The 19,449-nt window shown below is 41.5% G+C and overlaps 1 protein-coding gene across 1 annotated transcript in view; it reads left to right on the top strand.

The window, feature by feature from the left end:
• The window catches only part of LOC116265978 (uncharacterized), an 83,801-nt gene that overhangs the window by 55,907 nt on the left and 8,445 nt on the right, over positions 1-19,449 (top strand). The window contains exon 11 of the mRNA XM_031647000.2: positions 7,868-7,966. Within this exon, the coding sequence (XP_031502860.1) occupies positions 7,868-7,966 (99 nt within the window). The remainder of the gene's footprint in view (positions 1-7,867; positions 7,967-19,449) is intronic.

Genomic DNA, 19,449 nt, shown 5'->3' with positions numbered 1-19,449 from the left:
GAACTTCTTTAAGTGTTAAAGGGATTGGGAATTTTGAAAAAGAATTTGGAAAACAAAAATTTTTTGTTCCAAAAGTTAGTTATGTTCCTAAACTTAATCTTAACTTACTTTCTGTGTCACAAATCTCAGATCTTGGATTTGATGTTGTTTTCTCATCAAATAAATGTTTGGTGCAGGATCACCAAACCGGGAGATTGATTGGGGAAGGTTTTAGAAAAGGGGACCTTTACTACATGGACAATTTATGCATCCCCAAAGAAAAGTTTTGTCACTATGTTGAAAATGTGGACATCAATGTTTGGCACCAAAGATTAGGTCATCCAAATGTTAGAAAATTGTCTATGATGAACCCTACCAAGAATATTTGTATTGAAAATTTTAAATGTAATGATTGTATACATGGAAAAATGAAATCTTTATCTTTTGGAGAAAGGAACTTCTTCTCTTCTTTGCCTTTTGAGCTTGTTCATTCCGATGTATGGGGACCCTCTCCTATCATGTCAAAAGGAGGGCTATCATATTATGTGATCTTTGTTGATGACTTCACTAGGTATTGTTGGATATATTTCCTAAAACATAAATCCGAAGTTTTTGAGATATTCAAAAATTTTCACATGTTAGTACAAACACAATTCAATGCTAAATTAAAAATTTTAAGGACTGATTCCGGAGGTGAATACATTTCAAATGAGTTCGAAAGATATTTGAAAAACTATGGGATAGTCCACCAAAAATCTTGTCCAAGAACACCTCAACAAAATGGACTTTCAGAAAGAAAACATAGGCACATAATTGAAACAACAAGAACCCTTCTTATTTCCAAAAATGTGCCTAAAAACTTTTGGGCTGAAACCGCACTTGCCTCTGTTTATCTTATAAACAGAATGCCTTCAAAAGTTTTACATAATACCACTCCGTTTGAAAAATTATTCAAGTATGAACCCGATTTCAATAGACTTCGTATTTTTGGATGCAAATGTTTTGTTCTTAATGACAAGGCTGATAAGCTAAGTTCAAAAGTTATTGAATGTGCTTTTATTGGTTATTCTGAAACCCAAAAAGGCTACAAATGTTATGACTCAATTAAAGACAAGATCATTGTCTCAAGGAATGTAAGGTTTTGTGAAGATGAAAGTGGTTTTAAAAATTGTGGGGAGTCACAACACAATAATGATTATTCCTTTTTATTTAAGTTCCTTTCTCAATGTGATGATGAAATGCATGATGGTGATGATAGCAACACTGGTGGTAATGATAGTAGAATGGCCAAGGATATAATCACTTATCATAGAAGAAACCGGCAACAAGAAGTTGGTGAAGAAGAACATCATGAGACCATTGATCTCCAACCAACTCAAAGTGGAGAAAACCTTAGGAGATCCACTAGAAATGTAAGACAACCCAATAGGTTTGTGTCTTATGAAACTTTTACTCCATCTCATAGAGCTAGAATTAATGCCATTCACTCTCACTTTGAACCTTCTACTTTTAATGAAGCATCCAAATATATTGAGTGGAAGAATGCCATGTTAGAAGAATTGGATGCCTTGAGAAAAGCCCAAACTTGGGAAATACAAGATTTACCTATAGGGAAAAAGACTATTGGATGCAAGTGGGTATACAAGGTGAAAACTAAAAGTGATGGATCCCTAGAAAGGTATAAAGCAAGGCTTGTTGCCAAAGGTTACACTCAAGAATATGGTATTGACTATGAGGAAACATTTGCCCCTGTAGCTAGAATGACTACTGTTAGGACCCTTATTGCTTTAGCATCTGTTAAAAACTGGAATATCTATCAAATGGATGTTAAAAATGCCTTTTTAAATGGGGATCTTATGGAAGAGGTTTATATGGAAGTACCACCAGGGTTGTCTGTTCCTCAAAGGAAAGTTCTTAGACTTAAGAAGGCTCTTTATGGCCTCAAACAAGCTCCTAAAGCTTGGTTTGACCGTTTTAATTCTGTTATTTCTGATTATGGGTTTCATTCTTGCTTAACTGACACTGCCTTGTTTGTTAAGTATACTACTGCAGGTATCATAATTCTTCTACTGTATGTTGATGATATGATCATTACAGGTAGTGATAAGGAAGGTATTAAAGAATGTAAGAAATTACTACAAGAAACTTTTGAAATGAAAGATTTAGGTTTTCTAACGTACTTCTTGGGTATTGAGGTTGCATACTCTACTAGAGGATATTTTTTGTCACAAACTAAGTTTGCTGCAGAGATCATTGCTAAATCAGGCATAACAGATGATAAGGTCACAGAAACTCCTGAAGCAGTAGGAAGCAAGATGAAGATTGATGATGGAGTTCCACTTGCCAATCCCACTCCTTACCGACAACTTGTGGGATCCTTGATGTACCTTAGCATCACTCGGCCTGACATTGCTCATGCAGTTCATACTGTGAGTCAATTTCAACATGCTCCATCAACCGTTCATATGGGAGCTGTTCTTCGTATCATCAGATATATTAAGGGAACAATAAACAAGGGAGTATTTATGTCTTCCTCTTCCTCCTTGAACTTGATTGCTTATACTGATGCTGATTGGGGAGGAGATCCTAATGATAGACACTCAACTACTGGATTTTGTGTTTTTCTAGGAGAATCACTCATCTCATGGAAATGCAAAAAGCAACAGAAAGTCTCACTATCCTCTACTGAAGCTGAATATCGAGCCATGGCTTCTACAACTATGGAAATTGTCTGGCTTCGCCAAATGCTCCTTGATATGGGAATAAAGATAGAAGAACCCACTGATTTATGCTGCGACAACAAGAGTTCTATCTACATTGCCAAGAATCAAACATTCCATGAACGAACAAAGCATATAGAAATGGACTGTCACTATGTTCGTGAAGAATTTTTGAAGAAGACTATCAAACTTCCATATGTCTCCTCCGAGTTCCAGCTGGCTGATTTCTTCACAAAGCCTCTATGTTCTCCCAGATTCAACTTTCTTTTAGATAAACTTTCGGTGATAGCACCGTAAGTTTAAGGGGGGGTGTTAAGAAATATGATTTCTTATTGTTGTTATCTCTTAATTAGGTATTATCTTAGTTAAGAGCTAGTTTAGGATTAGTTAGGAATTAGTTTAGGATTTAGTTTATTTCTTTCTTTTCTCTTTATTTTTTATTTTTTATTTTTTTATTTTTTTATTATTTCTGCCAAACTAGCCGTTGGCAGTTCCAACAGCTCTATTAAGAGCTGTTGGAACTAGCCCAACGGCTAGTTTAGCTCATCTCTTCTTATTCTCTCTTATAAATATCCTTGTAACAGTCTTTGTAAAGAATAAGCTGTATTTTACAGCCTTTATATTGTTTATTGAATGAGTATTACTCTTCTTCACTTGGCCTTAGTGCCTTTTTGGTATTATATGTATTCTTTGTGACTGTTATAGTCACTTTTCACATAACCTTGTAGTCTAATAAATCCATAAACTGAATCAGCTGGTTTGAAGAATACTCTTCCACACTGTTGCCTATACACTCCCCCTGAAGAGGATTCACAGGAAAGTACGCCTCATGTTCATGAAAGGTAACATCCCGGGAGACATAAATTTTGAAAGTGACAGGATCAATACATTTGTATCCATTCTGAGTGGAGGAATACCCCAAGAAGACAGCTTTGATAGACCGAGGGTCAAGCTTCTTGAGGGCAGGACTGTGGTCATGGACAAAACAAATACACCCAAACACCCGATGAGTAAGAGGCCAAGGGTTATGAGTGGGCATGAGCACAGAATAAGGGGAACGGCCATTCAACACACGAGTAGGCATACGATTAAGAAGGTGGGCACTAGTGAGAAGAGCATCACCCCAGTAGCGCTTAGGAACGTGTCTATGAAACATAATAGCCCGAGTGACATCTAATAAATGGCGATTTTTCCATTCAGCCACGCCATTTTGGGGAGGTGTGTAACTACAGGACGTCTCATGAACAATACCCTTGCTCCTCAAGAAGTCATCTAGGGATTGGGAGACATACACTCGAGCATTATCAGTGCGAAAAGCCTGAACAGATGTCTGAAATTGGGTCTCAACAAATGCAACAAAATTTTTGACAATGATGGGAACTTCACTACGTTCTTTCAACAGGTACACGAATGTACAACAGGAGTAGTCATCAATAAGAGTCATAAAGTAATGAAAACCACGACAAGTGGGTACTCCCGAAGGACCCCAAACATCAGAGTGAACCAAAGCAAACGGACGAGTGGTTTTATTGAAAGAAATGGGGTACGAAGCCCTGACATGTTTAGCCAACTGACAAACTTCACATGTCAAAGAGTCAATAGAAACAGAAGAAAAAAGCCTTAGAAACAACTTCTTGATCAACTGGAATGGGAGATGCCCAAGACGCTCGTGCCATCGCATAATGGTAGACCTGTCTTCCACGCCTGACAACTGTCCACTAGTGGCTGAAATCAAGGCAGACACAACTTGCACAGGCAGTCTGTAGAGTCCATCAATAACCGAACCAATCTCAATCTTCTTCCCCGTCACCAAGTCCTGCAGGGAACAATGATCAGCAGAAAAGATTAGATTACAATTGAGTTCTCTGGTAATACTGCTGACAGATAACAAGTTCACAGGAATATTGGGAACATGAAGAGCATTATGAAGACGATATTTATTCAACAAGGACAAACTCCCTTTTCCAGCCACAGAAATAGAAGACCCGTCAGCCATAGACACGCGTTGCTGCCCTGAGGACAATTTGTATTCTTGAAACAGCTTAGGATCCCCTGTCATATGATGCGTAGCCCCACTGTCAACAATCCAATCACCAAGTGAGGGATTACCTTGATCGCTTGTGGCAACAAGAGCTTGAGCTACTTAGCTCCCTCGGACGTGGAAGTTTCCTCTTGCGTAGTAGATAGCCGGCTGATATAAGCTTGCAATTCCTTGATTTGATCAGAGGAAAGCTTTGATTTTTCAACAATTGACAAACTACCCTGACTAGAGTCAGGCACAGAAGGACCCCGCCGACTAGGAGGACGACCACGAACAAGTCTCTTCTCAGGATGAATATCCCAACAGAAGTCCACAGAATGCCCCAACTTGTTACAATGGCTACAACGTCGAACAGGACGCTGTCCAGTCCCTGAGGCACGGCTAACAAACGCTGAGGGAGAACTCCCATGGCTGGAGTCAATATGCATAACTTGGCGACGTTGTTCCTCAGATTCCACCCGGGCATACACCTCCTCAATCCCAGGGATTTCGTCACAATTGAGAATTTGGCTCCTAATGGATTCAAATTCATCACGTAAGCCTCCAAGGAAAATAAAAGTCTGGTCCATCCATTCTTTTTCCCAGTACAAGGCATGATCAGAACCACAATGTCAGTCATCATTCACATGGTAGTCTAGTTCCTCCCATTTAGTCTTCAGGGCGGCAAAGAAAGATGCTACAGACAAGTCACCATGTGTAAGAGAGTAGATGCTACGTTTGATTTGGTACGTACGCAATACTCTCTTCTTACGGCCATACATCCGCGCAAGCACAGTCCACATGTCATATGCAGTCGACTTACGCAAGATCAGAGGCTGAATATCGGCGGACACATAACTAATGATCCATACTTTAACTTGACTATCTTCCAATGCCCAAGTCGCCCATCGCGGATCCGTTTTAGAAGGCGCAGGTTTCTCCCCAGTAATATAGGACAGGCGACCGCGGTTGGTTATCCTGATTTCTAGGGCAGCAAACCAAGAGAGATAGTTGTCTTTGTTCAGCCGGATGGAGGTGACTTGAACAGACAAGTTCTCGCTCTTGGTATTACTGCCCGTGTCAAAGGCAACATCTATCTTGGGAGTCATCTCTTCTGCCATCACAATCACCAAAGAGAAGCAATACCCAGCACAAGGAGACGCGGCACCAGTACCAGAGACGACAGACAAGAGGCGGCGGAGGCGGAAGAATCACTGGCGGCGGCGGGAAAAAACTTTGACGGCGACGGCGGTGGCGGAGAATCGCTGGCGGCAATGGCGACGACGACGGCGGCTAATAGAAACACCAGCAGCGGCGGAAACACACGATCACAGAGCAAATCCCACACGCGCTGGCTCTGATACCATGTAGAAATATGCAACGGAAGAGAGAAACAGAGAAGAAACACACGATGTACGTGGAAAACCTCAAGAAGAGGTGAAAAACCATGGAGAAGCTCTAACCTAAGGGCAAAACCGCAACCCTAGGTGTAACACCCCAGAAGTTTAGTCCTGTATCGAAGATTGTGAGGGATCTTTAAGGACTTATAAAGGAAGGCTATTAATGAGATGATTGTCCTGGTTCCTAGCCTTTTTGAGGCTGGAGCCAAAGCTGCTAGGGAGGCGGGTTGGGATCCGTCAAACCAGGGGCTCGAGCCCAGGAGTGGGTCGGGTTGTTACAGTGGTATCAGAGCCGGTTCAACACTCGGACCTGGGGTCCCACACGCGCGGACGCGTGTGCCTTAAGGGGGGTGGATTGTAACACCCCAGAAGTTTAGTCATGTATCGAAGATTGTGATGGATCTTTAAGGACTTATAAAGGAAGGTTATTAATGAGATGATTGTCCTGGTTCCTAGCCTTTTTGAGGCTGGAGCCAAAGCTGTTAGGGAGGTGGGTTGGGATCCGTCAAACCAGGGGCTCGAGCCCAGGAGTGGGTCGGGTTGTTACACTAGGAGAGAGAAAATTATTATCACTTAATCCGCTAAAACAACAATAACATGGGATTATAAGAGGAAGACCCGCCTAGGGTACCGAGCCACTCTCGGTTCCCACGCCCATGGGACCGGGTCTATATCCAGACCCGGTTCCCTATACAAGATATTCTAACAGATTCCATCGTGACGCTGTGGTTACCGGCGAACGCTACCAAAGGTGACCCTCTGGAGTTGAAAATTTGAACCTTTTTAAAAGGAAAAGTGACTCCATGGATGCCTTCCTTCCAGTCGTGATGCTGACGTCGATTGACTTTGGAAACGCCTAATAGGTGGCCGGCCTATTTCCTAACGCAATCTGGTAACCAATTTGGAAAAAACGATTGCTAGCTTATGCCTCTATGTAGGCAAGTAAAATTCAATCCTGCGTAGAAGACCAAGGAGACCATTTGATCAACCTTCAAAGCTCATATGAGTGTCATTTATATTGGTAGCGACACACATTTTGTGAAGGAACAAATATATTGATATTGTCCAATGGACTATGATTATGTTTGTGAAGTACCTTAAGGGCCTTGTCTTAAGCTACTTTATGTCCTTTGATTGTCTAAACTTTTTCTCCTTAGAGAACTCAGTTATTGCACTTAAGGGAAGTGTCTCTTTTTGTATACTTGTGTGTTTGTGTGTGCTAGAAATGTATAGTGGATTTTATTTTGTATTTTGTACACTTCACTATTTTTAGGCTTTTCACTAGTCCTTGGAGCTTCCAAAAGGCAGATCAATAAATTTTCTTCCATTCTTTTGTATAAAAATGAGGTTAACCCCATTGTAAAAAGCTCGTTTGCTGTCATGCATTAAATCATTACCTCAAAATATGTTTTTATATTCTTTGTGCTACTCAAAGAGAGACGGAAGTATGAGCATCTCCAAATTTGGAAATCTGATCCTTTTGTGGATTTAATGTTCAAATGAAAGCCACTTTGTTGGCAACAAAGATCTATAGGGGGCTGTGGGGGTGGTGTAAACTATGACCAGTTGTGAATCTTGTGTGGTTCAAGGCTTTATTATACAAATTTGACGTCTTTGAAAAATTTAAGATGCACTGTGTCTTTTTCCTCATTTAAGAATGATCTTGAATAGTATTCATTTTGTTTCAAACAGTTGGTGTTAGCTAAATTAATAGATGTCTGAGATTTTTTTTGTGTGTTCTTATGCAGAATCTTGTTGCAACTAAAGTAGGGGCACTGAAGATGTCAGGGATTGCAGTGGTCTGTTCTAGGGAGAAGAAAATCTATGACACGCTTGCAGCTATAGAGGTTCGCTTTGTACTTTTGCTGCTCAATATTTCTTGAAACCCATGTTTGAGTCTTTGTGATCAGAACTGGGGACTGGTCAACCTAGTTACTAGTCTGCCAACTAGTCTCAGGCCACTAGCCATGTTGGTTCTAACTTCTAAGCATAGCCACAAGTTTTGTTTTCGGATTTTAAATGACAAGGTTTTTCTAAGGTATAATATGGTGAGCTTGTTTTTCTCAAAGAAAAATGAGAAAAAATATGGTAAAATTCTAAAAATATTAAAAAACCTATAAATTAGGGAAAATAAAGTAAATGAAAACTAATATGACAACATCAAAAAATAAGTAGGTAAGTGTTAACCTCTAACCCTGAACAGTCTTATTAGTACTAGTATAGGGCACAAGAATAAGGTGTGGGTTGGGTCTTAGCAGCAGGCAACCCATTTTCTGTCACACCCTGACCTTTTTAACCCCAATTTTTTTTTTAAACGTAACAAGTCGAGGTGCAAAGACACAACAATTAAAAAGGAGCTATGCAAAGCAAAATGACAATGGGGTAAACATTCCATTATGTAGCAAATTCAGTTCATACAAAGATTTCATATTTATCAATGACTTGACAAAAATGCCCCCAAAACCATAACATTGATGTCTAACCAAAACAAGACATCAAGAAGACCAAAACATGATGCATGACTATAGACCCAAAATCTTCCCAGTAGGATGTGAGTGGAGCCATCTGATCAACCTACTATCCCAGGTCCGCTAAAACCTTAAAAGGGTAAACAACACAAGGCTTAGCCTTCGCAGTATGACAACAAACCAGGTAAATTCCTAACCTTCTAAGGTAAGGACTCAAATCTATAATATAACATATACGAAAACATAATCACTATGCTATCAAGATAAGCGCATGCAATCATAAGATTTGTCATGAGAGTCCACCACAATATGTAGGGACCTCTCAATAACCACAATCTACACATCATATTCAATTTACGCACATTCATTTCATTTACATTTGATTGAGTGAATTGAGAGCTCTTGTGGGTGCAAACACAGGCGCGTGCACACGACAGACAACGTACAGTAGGGAGACAGCCCCCGTGGTGGCCCGAAACGATACGGATCCGTCCATGCTGCAGCGGTAAAGCAATCATCCATGGATGTATGAATTCCAAGGAGAATTGCTCTGTCTTAAGACTCCCAGGTTGGGCTCCAACCACATCACACAATGATATCCTGAGACCTTGCACTGCCTAAGTTCTAAGCAGGCGAGACCAGTGGCGAGGGCGGGACATATCCCAATCATATTGCCATAACCTACTAACCTCTCATCAATTAGTTTTTCTTAATTTATCATTATAAGGGCATATTCACGATAAGATCCGCTAGCACACGAGGTTAGTTCACTCCACGAGTGCACCCATACCCCAAAGCGCCTCCATAAGAGGGTTACACATTCAGTCAATACTCTTAGCTAGCCATCATCATACTTTATGGGTACTTCTACTCTTCAAGTTCATTCGATTGGATCACTGCCCAACGGCAATGTAAACGAAAATTTTATAGTATTCACATCAGTCAAACATAACAATCACATCATACAAAAATTTAGTCGAATCACGGAAAGTAGTCTCGATCTATGATTAGCTTGTAGCTGTCCTATGTAAATATCATGCTATGATGCTCATTAATGCACAATCAGGGTCGATGAGATACTCGACCCAGTACCCCACCTAATCTGTCCTAAGCAATTATAATTTCTAGCATGCATATGCCTTCGCATAATAATTTAAAAACAATCAACCAATCTCATAATCATTCAATCACATATATACATTCATGTGACAATAAGCATGTTATATCACACATCATTCAACAAAACACAATCATAAGATCCAACGATCTTGAAAAGCACACTCTATATTTGGCCTTAGGTAGGGATTTGCCTGGAATGCTGCCATACCTATCGAGTGTCACTACAAACACCTAAAATTGCCTCAAGCTTCAAATCCTGTCGCTCAAGGTCTACTCGACGTGCTCGGTGCACCTGTAAAAACTTAAAGTGACAAGTTTTTCATTCATTTCGCTTTAAAGTTTATTTAGGTAAGAAATAAGATGATTGAGGCATAGGTCATTGACTCGAGTAGATGCCGATCGGTTGAATCAGCCTGTAGAACATTTCTTCAAGTTTTTTTCATATTTAAGAGGTCGTTAAGCGTGAACCTTCCCAAATGCATCCTTAGACATATCATCAATAAATCAGACACTCAATAGGTGCCTAACACCCTTTTGAGGCATCACCATTTGTAATTTTACTTCCCCATTCGCAATCCAAAGATGGTATTGTACTATTTCACTAGCAATAGCATATAGCCATATATCAAACAAATCACCTAAAAAATGGTATTTCCTTCGCACTCTTGTGTACATTCGGATCCTAATGACTTGAATGTTTTGTCTTTCCTCCAAACCGTAAATTTGACCTACAAAGCAACATCCGTTCTCCCTCCCCACGTGTTGTGGCATCCAACCTCTGTCACACGGACCGCACAGTACGGGTACAACACGGGTACGGCCTCGGGTACGGCAGGGTACTGCGTTGACCGTACCGGGTGCGGTCAATGCACCTAAGGTAATTTTTGACTTTTTTTAGAGTCGGTCAAAGTTGATTGAGTCCAAATTTGTCTGATTTTAATGTTAACGATTTTTACATTTTAACTTTTTAAACCATTTTAACGTTAAAATTTTTGAAACCCTCATTTTAATGTCCCACTTCCCTCTTTTTTCTTCATTCTTGCTTCGTAGTGTTAAGATTCGTTTTTTGCTTTGTTAGCTCCTTTATCTTGTTATGTAAAAGTTTATGTTGTTCTTTTGTTTGTGTTTATGCTTCTGTACACGCGTGATTTTCTTCGGCTTCAGTTGAGCAGTAAATTTGCGACTGAGGAGAATGAGAATCAAAAATGATAAATTTTGGATTATGATTTATGAATATGTTATTCTATTTGTACTTTTTTGATATATATATTTGCGAATCTGTTATTCTGTTTGAATTTTTTTGACATATATATGTATGTGCATGTGTGTGTACGGCCGTACCTCTGCACCCAAGTTTTTTAAAAATGGTCTGTACCCGTACCCGCACCGGTACCTATGTGACATAGCATCCAACAAAGTATACATAGATCCTCACCCCTCGAAAGCAGTCCTAGTCTTTCCTCTCATGTAATAAAATCTCTATCGTGCATCCTAAATCATTTAATCTTGAATCTAGCATGCTCAAATATTAATTATTCATGCACTTAAGGAAAACATTAGAAAAAATAGGCTCGTTTAGAACTCGCTCACCCGTCTTTTAGAGTCCTAGCTGCTCTAGTGTCCCTGGTAGCCACCCCAAACGCTCGACCGATCCCCAAACGGCTAAGGTCATATGTTGTCATCGCTCCAACACAACCTATTTGTTGGTAGGAGGGGAAAGATGTACTCCTTTAACTGCAATCCAACCCAACGACATCAAAGAGGGTGGGAATGAACAAAAGAGAGAGCGAAAGAGAGATCTAATGAGAGAAGAGAGCATTCGGTTGAGAGGGAGATGGTTCGGTTGAACAGAGACACGCGGGAGAGAGAGACAAACAGGGTTGTGAAAAAGACAGGTGAGAGGGGAAGCATGCGGGAGACCAAGGGGAGTCGATGAGAGACGCGGGAGAGAGAGACAAACAGGGGTGTGAAAAAGGACAGGTGAGAGGGGAAGAGTGCGGGAGACCAAGGGGAGTCAGTGAGAGAGGGTCGAGAGAGAGATGGTGAGGATGAGAGAACATTAGTGGGAGAGAGAGAGCAGAGAGCGAGGGACGATGAGAGACAGTGAAGGTGAGAGGTGGCTGGCGGGAGAGAGAGTAGAGGGTGAGGGACGATGAGAGACAGTAGGGCGAGAGGACTCAGGACAGAGAGGGAGCAGAGTAGAGATGCGGGAGAGAGAGCAGAGCGCAAGAAAGAAGGAGAAGACAAAAGAGACAGAGAGAAATCAAGAGGGGCTTACCTCAGCTTTGCCGCCCTTCACCTTTGCCGCCACGAGAGGACTTGGGACAGAGAAGGAGAAGAGCAAAGATGCGGGGAGAGAGAGCAAAGGGTGAGAAAGAAGGAGAAGACAGAAGAGATAGAGAGAAGTCGAGAGGGGTTTACCTTAGCGCCGCCGCCCTTCACCTCTGCTGCCGCTGCTCCTTCCACCCCCTATTCCTCTGCGTCAAGTTCGAACCAGCGAGAGAGACGAAGAGGGAGAGCCCAGTGTCGGGCCTTCCTCTTCACGCGAGTGGAATTTGGGTCCAGGTCTGGACCTTGGTTGAGCCTAAACTGCCCAAAACGTCGCTCATTACATTTTCCCTCTTATAAAAAGGGATTGATACTGTATTAAGATATCACGACTTTAATGACATGGACTCCCTCTCTTATGCTGAGAGAGGTTTGTGGCCCTAATTCAGAGGTCAATTAGGTCAAGTGTGTCATGTGTGAGTTTTATCGCAACTCTATTAGCCGGTTGCGAACATTTGGTATCAGAGTCAGATGACCACCAAAGGAGTGTTGGCTTCAGTGGAAGCTCTGCGCAAGCAGGCAGAGGCTGATCGTCACGTGATTGGTGGGAGATTGAAAGGAGTTGGAAAGAGTAGTGGGGAACTAGAACAACGACTTAGCGACATAGAGAGGGAGATGCAATCGGGACAACAGGAGATGATGACACTCTGGCGGGAAGTCATTAACAGGGCAGCCGGCGAGACAGGAGGATCACGTCGTGGACAACCAGAATCTTCCACACCTCAGCATGAACCGGCGGCAATAGGTACGCAGCCTCTCAACAGTGCGTCTGTAGGCTTGCCTACGAGCAATGGAGAGACGATGGGGTATATGAAGGTTCCTAGGATGGATTTCCCAAGTTTAATGGAGAGGATCCCATCAGTTGGGTATTTAGAGTGGAACAGTATTTCGATTGCCAGAAAATTGCGTCAGATCAATGGGTCTTGCATGCTGCTGTTCACTTGGAAGGACCAGCGATACGTTGGTACAGGTGGATCATCACATAGCAAGGGAAGCTGCCATGAAGGGCTTTCGTGGAGGTGCTCAAGGTGAGTTTTGGGCCCTCGGCCTACTTAGATTATAACATTGAATTGTCTAAAATCAAATAGAAAGGGAAGGTGATAGAATATCAAGCAGAATTTGAGGAGGTAAGCAATATGGTGAGTAGGTGGCCTGTCGAGACCTTGATTGGCACCTTCGTAGGATGATTGAAGGAGGAGTATCGCATTGAGGTGCAAGCAGCCAGACCCAATGCCTCTTAGAAGCCTTCGAGCTGGCAAGAATCAGAGAGAAAAAATTGAGCAGACTCCTCAACGGTTGGAGGGAGAGTAGGACCAGCAGAAATTTGCCGAACAGAAACCCCACAGTCACAAGAGACCTACGTGAGGCCCAGCCAGCATCGTTCGAGGCTCAGCTAGCACCCAGAGAAGGCACAGGAAACAAACAAGTGTTGTCAAGCGGCTAAGTCCAGAGCAGATCAGGGAACACACAGTTGTGCTTTCAATTTGACGAGAAATGGGGCCCAGGACATGCTTGTAAAAAGCAGAATATGTACTTAGTAGACGAGTTTGAGGATACTTTTCAGGAGGAGGAAGAAGAGGGCATAGAACAGGGGACTGAGGACAGTATAGAATAATTAATTTCAGAAACTTTTCTTAATGCCCTAGCGGGCGACATCATTCCCCAAATGGTGAGAGTTGAAGGTCGAGTAAAGGGGAGGACTGTTAGCATATTGGTCGACATGGGGTCGACACATAACTTCATTGGGGAGAAGACTGCCAAGGTATGTGGCTGTACAATAATTGAGCAATCAGAATTTAAAGTGGTGGTTGGCAACGGCAAGTCGCTGTGGTGTAAATGATGCTGCCCAAAAGAAGAAATCGAGATCCAGGGGTTTGTGGTGGAATTATTTTCCCTAGCTATAGGAGGATCTGATTTGGTTTTAGGAATTCAGTGGTTGAAGCAGCTGGGGAAGGTTTGGTTCACCACCATGACAATGACCTTTAAGGCGGCAGATGGAGAAAAATGCATACAGGCCCAGCCGACGCAATTTTTACTGGATAGGAGGACACACACATGAAGAAGATTAAGAGGAAGGGCTGCATCTTCTCTAACGTCTGCTAAATCTTGCAGTCCACAGCAACAGACCACATCCAAATTAGAAGCCCCCGCCTTCTTACGTGCCATTTTGGCTGAATATGCTACTGTCTTTGAGACCTTGGGTTACCCCTACGTTGTGAATTCGACCATCTTATCAAATTAGAAACTGGGTCTAGACCAGTCAATTTGAAACCTTATAGATACAGCCACATTCAGATAATGGAGATAGAAAAACTCATAAAAAGTATGTTGTCAGAACGAGTGGTTCAGCCCAGTCGAAGCCCTTACTCTTCTCCAGCATTGTTGGTCCAAAAAAAGGATGGAACGTCGAGGTTTTGTGTGGATTACAGGGCACTTAATGCAGTCACCATCAAGAACCGGTATCCTACACCAATTATAAAGGAATTGTTGGGCAAGTTACAAGGGGCAGAAGTATGTTCCAAGCTAGATCTTCGGGCTGAGTATCATCAAATCAGGATGGCCAATGTGGACGTTCCCAAGAGGCGAAGACAACTTTCCAAACCCATGAAGGCCATTACAAATTTAAAGTAATGCTCTTTGGGTTAACAAATGCGCCAGCCACCTTTTAAGCCCTCATGAACCACATTTCCATCCTTTCCTTAGTTGATTCATTTTGGTATTTTTTGATGATATACTTATTTACAGCAGTAGTAAGGAAGAACATCAAGAGCATTTGAGGTTGGATCTAAAAATATTAAAGGAGCACTGACTACATGCTAAAGCTTCAAAATGCGTGTTTGGTTGTGACCAGGTGGCCTATTTGGGTCACACCATTTCCAGACGAGGAGTAGAGATGGAAGAAAACAGGCTGGCAGCTGCTCATAATAGGATGACAAGGCAGTACAATAGAAAGCATTGTTCCCAAGAATATGAGATAGGCCAGTAGGTCTACATGAAGAATTTTCCTGCAAGAAGGGTCCAGCATTGATCAGTAGGAACCCATAAATTGTCTGCAAGGTATTCGGGCCCCTTTAAGGTGATAGAAAGAATTGGGAAATTGGCCTACAGGCTACAGCTTCCGAAGAGTTCATCAATTCATGATGTGTTTCATGTCTCCCGCTTGAAGGCTTGCTATTCTAGAGATGAGCCAGATGTTGCAGTCAGCCCACTGCCAAGTATTCCTTCAAGAGAACTATTTTCATTCCAAGTGCTTCAGCAGAAATTTTACAGGTCAAGTCAACCTTGCACAGCCTGGCTGGTGGAATGGCAAGGACCAAAAGCTCCCAACCTGTTGCGATACAACAACAATTTCCTGAGTTCACACCTTGAGGACAAGGTGTTGGTTAAGGGAAGGGCAATGTTAGCCTCTGACCCTGAACAGTCTTATTAGTACTAGCATAGGGCACAGGAATATGGTATGGGTTAGGTCTTAGGAGCAGGCGACCCATTTTCCCTTTTATAAAAAGGGACTGATACTGTATTAGGATATCACGACTTCAATGACATGGGCCCTCTCACGTGCTGAGGAGTTTTTTGGCCCTAATTCGGAGGTGTGTCGTGTATGAGTTTTATCGCATCTTTATTAGCCGGCGGCTAACAGTAAGCAACAAATAAAAAGTAGAAAATTGAAACAAGCAGTCTGACGGATACACAAGTAATAACATGTGCACAACTAACAACAGTTTACAATGCTCATGGCTTTACAACAAAAAGCAAGTCATTCTTGTCTTCAAGAAAGAACATATCAATTCTTGATCTTCATCTGGTGAAGTAGAGTCATCTTCTTCATTTGTTCTTTGTCCATTTCATATCATCTACTTTTCTTTTTCGTCTTTGCTTGCATTTTTTATAGCTTCTTTAGCTCTATCAAGTACCTCATATAAATAACCCATAGTGGCCCTTCCTATCTAACATCTTCAATATCCTCACTAATGGTTCAACAAACCTGATTATTTATCTTTCCTTTCTCCAAAAGTCTTGATTTTGAATAAGGTTTGTAAGTTCCTTTGTTTTTTCAGTTTCTTTTATATGTCTTCATTCATTGAAGGCCACCATAAACACAAGTTTTCTTCTTGTTTTAAGATAGAATCCAAACAAATAAAATGAAAAGCAAATCTAGTCACACTATGCCTCCTCAACTCCTTTCCCTTTGTATGAGTTCTTATTATACTGCTTATTATATATGAACTTAACAATTTCTTTACTTTGCTCATGATACTTGCTTTTTAAACTATCAATGTCTTCAAGCACTAAGTCAATGTAATGGGCAGCACAAGATGTGGTAAAAGTATTTGGATATCTCTCTTCAAGAGTTTATTTAGCCCTTTTGTAATTTGTAACAATTTGTATAACATTTCTTGTCTCAATTTCTTTTATTACTGAAGATAAACAGTCAACTATAAAATCTGCATTTTTCGGACCTCTTTGTATTATGCTTTGCCTTCCAAAATATGGTGCCTATTGGAAAATTCACCAACAAGTTTATATAGGATCTGTTTGTAGTTGTGTCTTTTCAAATATTAGACCATGCATCTACACAGTGACCATGTTTTCTTCATTTCATCAACATATAATAGAGCATCTTTCCTTGTTTCACCTGATAGTTTTTGCCTTCTTGTTTCACTGCTTGGGAGAATATATCCTGGGCCTAAGTTGGTGGTAACAACAACGAAATTCTTGAAATCTACTGATCAAAGCAAGTTGGAAAGTAAGTTGTTCATTATAGTAGTTTTAAAGTTTAAACAGGAGCTTATCAGTATGATCCTTTGCTAGCTTCTTGATCATGCCTTAAACCGACACTTAACTGTGATCCACTTCCACTTTGCATTTTCCCCTTCTTCGTGGGTCTTTCATCAATAGATCTACAAGCTTTAATTGCCATTTGCTTGTTATTTTCAAGTACATTAGGACATGGAGCAACATTGTGACATAGAATTTCAGACAAGTGGTACTTAAATCGAGTAAAATTCCTCCTACATGTTGCTCAGAAGAATAGTTGCAAATCAACTTCCCTTCATAAATTAAAATTTCATGTGACCAAAATGGATTCTTCCCTCTAGGCATTTTGTCTTCCCTCTTAATGTCTAGTGAAGTATCAACCCATCATGCATATCAAGCACCTGAACCAGTCATTAAAATAATAAAATCTAAATCTCACTTTTTCTTGAGGAAAATCATTTTATTGAAAAGTTAATTGTGTTATGATTTCAATCTTTTTAAGGCTTCACCTAAATTCTTACATGATTAACTCAAGGAATTAGGGCCACCAGCACACAATTGAGTTAAGCATTTCTCAACTTAAGAGTTGTTCTTGGATCTATCCCTAAGCAATTAAGGAATTGGGGTCAGTCTATTAGGAACCACTAGGACATAATTAAGTAGACATTGCATGCCCAAATAGGGTTAACTAAATGGTGCCAATGAACAAAATCATAAAAGTGAAATAAGAGCACATAATAAATAGAATTGGCTAAATGATTTACACAAGCAGCCAATTCGTGATACTTAATGTCTTAAATGCAATAAAAAAGAGTAATAGACAAAGCAATTATATATAATAAAAGTAAACGATTGTATGAAGTTAGAACTATGGAAAAGAAAACTAAAAGTTACACCATCCAGAGTGATGCATGAATAGAAAAAGTTAACGAACTGTTCACTAATCCATGAACGGAAAAAGTTAAAAATATTTAGAACTATAGACAGTGTTGACGTGTTTTAATGTACGGGTCTGGGTCTGGACCCGATCCAGTGTGTGCTCCTGTTTAGGCCTATTGAGGCTCTACTTATATCTTGGTAACCCTAATTTTTTGGTATGAAAGAAAGTTTATGAGAGAGAGTGTCTAGTTGCTAGTGGGCACCAGTCCTCCTCACCTGTGGTTTTTTCCTTCTAGTTGAGGGGTTTTTCACGTTACATCTGTGTTCGTTTCTCGTTCCGTCGCTTTTACTGTTTCTACATGGTATCAGAGCCGTGACTAGTTTGTGAAATTTTTTGCCGACCGTGAAGTTTCGGCCCCTGACCCTTCCATCGCTCGCTGCTCTTGTTCCGCCGCCGCCACTGTTGCTGTCGCCGCCGTTGTCGCCGCTGCTTCCATTGTTGCTGTCGATTCCGGCTACTCTTGCTGCTGGTTTCTGGCTGCAGCCCAACATCGTTGCCCAGCTCACGCCCGTCGTGCTCCATCGCCAGTGTAGCCCAGCTCCGCCTTCTTTGCCGTCGCCCTAAGTCCCCACCGCTCAGCATCTGTCAGCGCCTAGCATCGTCCATCGCTCAGCGCTCACCGTCGCCCACCATTTTGTGCTCCGTTGCTGTTTGTGGTCGTCTGGTGTGTGCCGGTTGCTGTTGTTCTCTTCCTGCCCGTGAAGCCCGTGGAGATCCGTCGCACTGATCTGTCTGCTCCCTGCGTCACCACCCAATATCGTCCCGTCTGCTGTTCCCAGTTGTCGTTTGCTGTTCCTTCTTTGTGTCTGTTTCTTTGTTAGGCCTTTTTTGCTTTGGTGAACCCGACGTGGCGGCGGATTCTCATATGGGGGAGTGGATTATTGACAGTGGTGCTACCCACCACATGACTGGTGATCTTAAGGTTTTTCATGAGTATAAGTTTTCGTCGGAAAAGGAACGAGTGTCTCTTGCCGATGGTTCCTCTATTTCTGTGGCTGGAAAAGGGAGTCTCTCACTTTTAAATAAGTTCTTAGTCCACAATGCTCTACATGTTCCTCATCTTCCCTTCAACCTCTTGTCGGTTAGCAAGATTACAAAAGAGTTGAATTGTGAACTTATTTTTTCTGCTGACCACTGTGTTCTGCAGGACTTGGTGACAGAGAAGAGGATTGGGATTGGTTTGTTTTCTGAAGGGCTATATCATTTACTTATGTGTGCCGCTACTACCCTCATGACAGCCGCCAGCAAAACAACGAAGAGTAGAGAGGACTCCCTTCAATCGATTATGCGTTGGCATGAGCGCCTTGGACACCTTCCTTTTGGAATTCTAAGACAGTTATTTCCTGATCTGTGTTCCAGGTTAGATATGAGTATGACTATGGTGTCTTGTGATGTCTGTCACCTGGCCAAACATGTTTGGGCTTCATAGCCTGTGTCTATCCATCGTTCTAACGATGTGTTTGCCATGATCCATTCTGATGTGTGGGGGCCTTCGGGAATTCCTTCTTGTCATGGTTTTCAGTATTTTATCACCTTTATAGATGATTGTTCTCGGAACACCGTTGTTTACTTGCTGAAAGACCGTAGTGAAGTTCCTACTGTCAAAGAAACTTTCATTACTTATGTGGAAACTCAATATGGAGCATCTGTTAAGACCTTTCGCTCTGACAATGCTCGTGAATATACGTGCCAGTCTGTTGATAGCTTCTTTCGAAAA

The sequence above is a fragment of the Nymphaea colorata genome, chromosome 12, assembly GCF_008831285.2.
Source record: "Nymphaea colorata isolate Beijing-Zhang1983 chromosome 12, ASM883128v2, whole genome shotgun sequence".
Classification (NCBI taxonomy): Eukaryota; Viridiplantae; Streptophyta; class Magnoliopsida; order Nymphaeales; family Nymphaeaceae; genus Nymphaea; species Nymphaea colorata.
The sequence above is the reverse complement of the archived record's forward strand: the minus strand, read 5'-3'. Positions and strand labels throughout refer to the sequence as shown.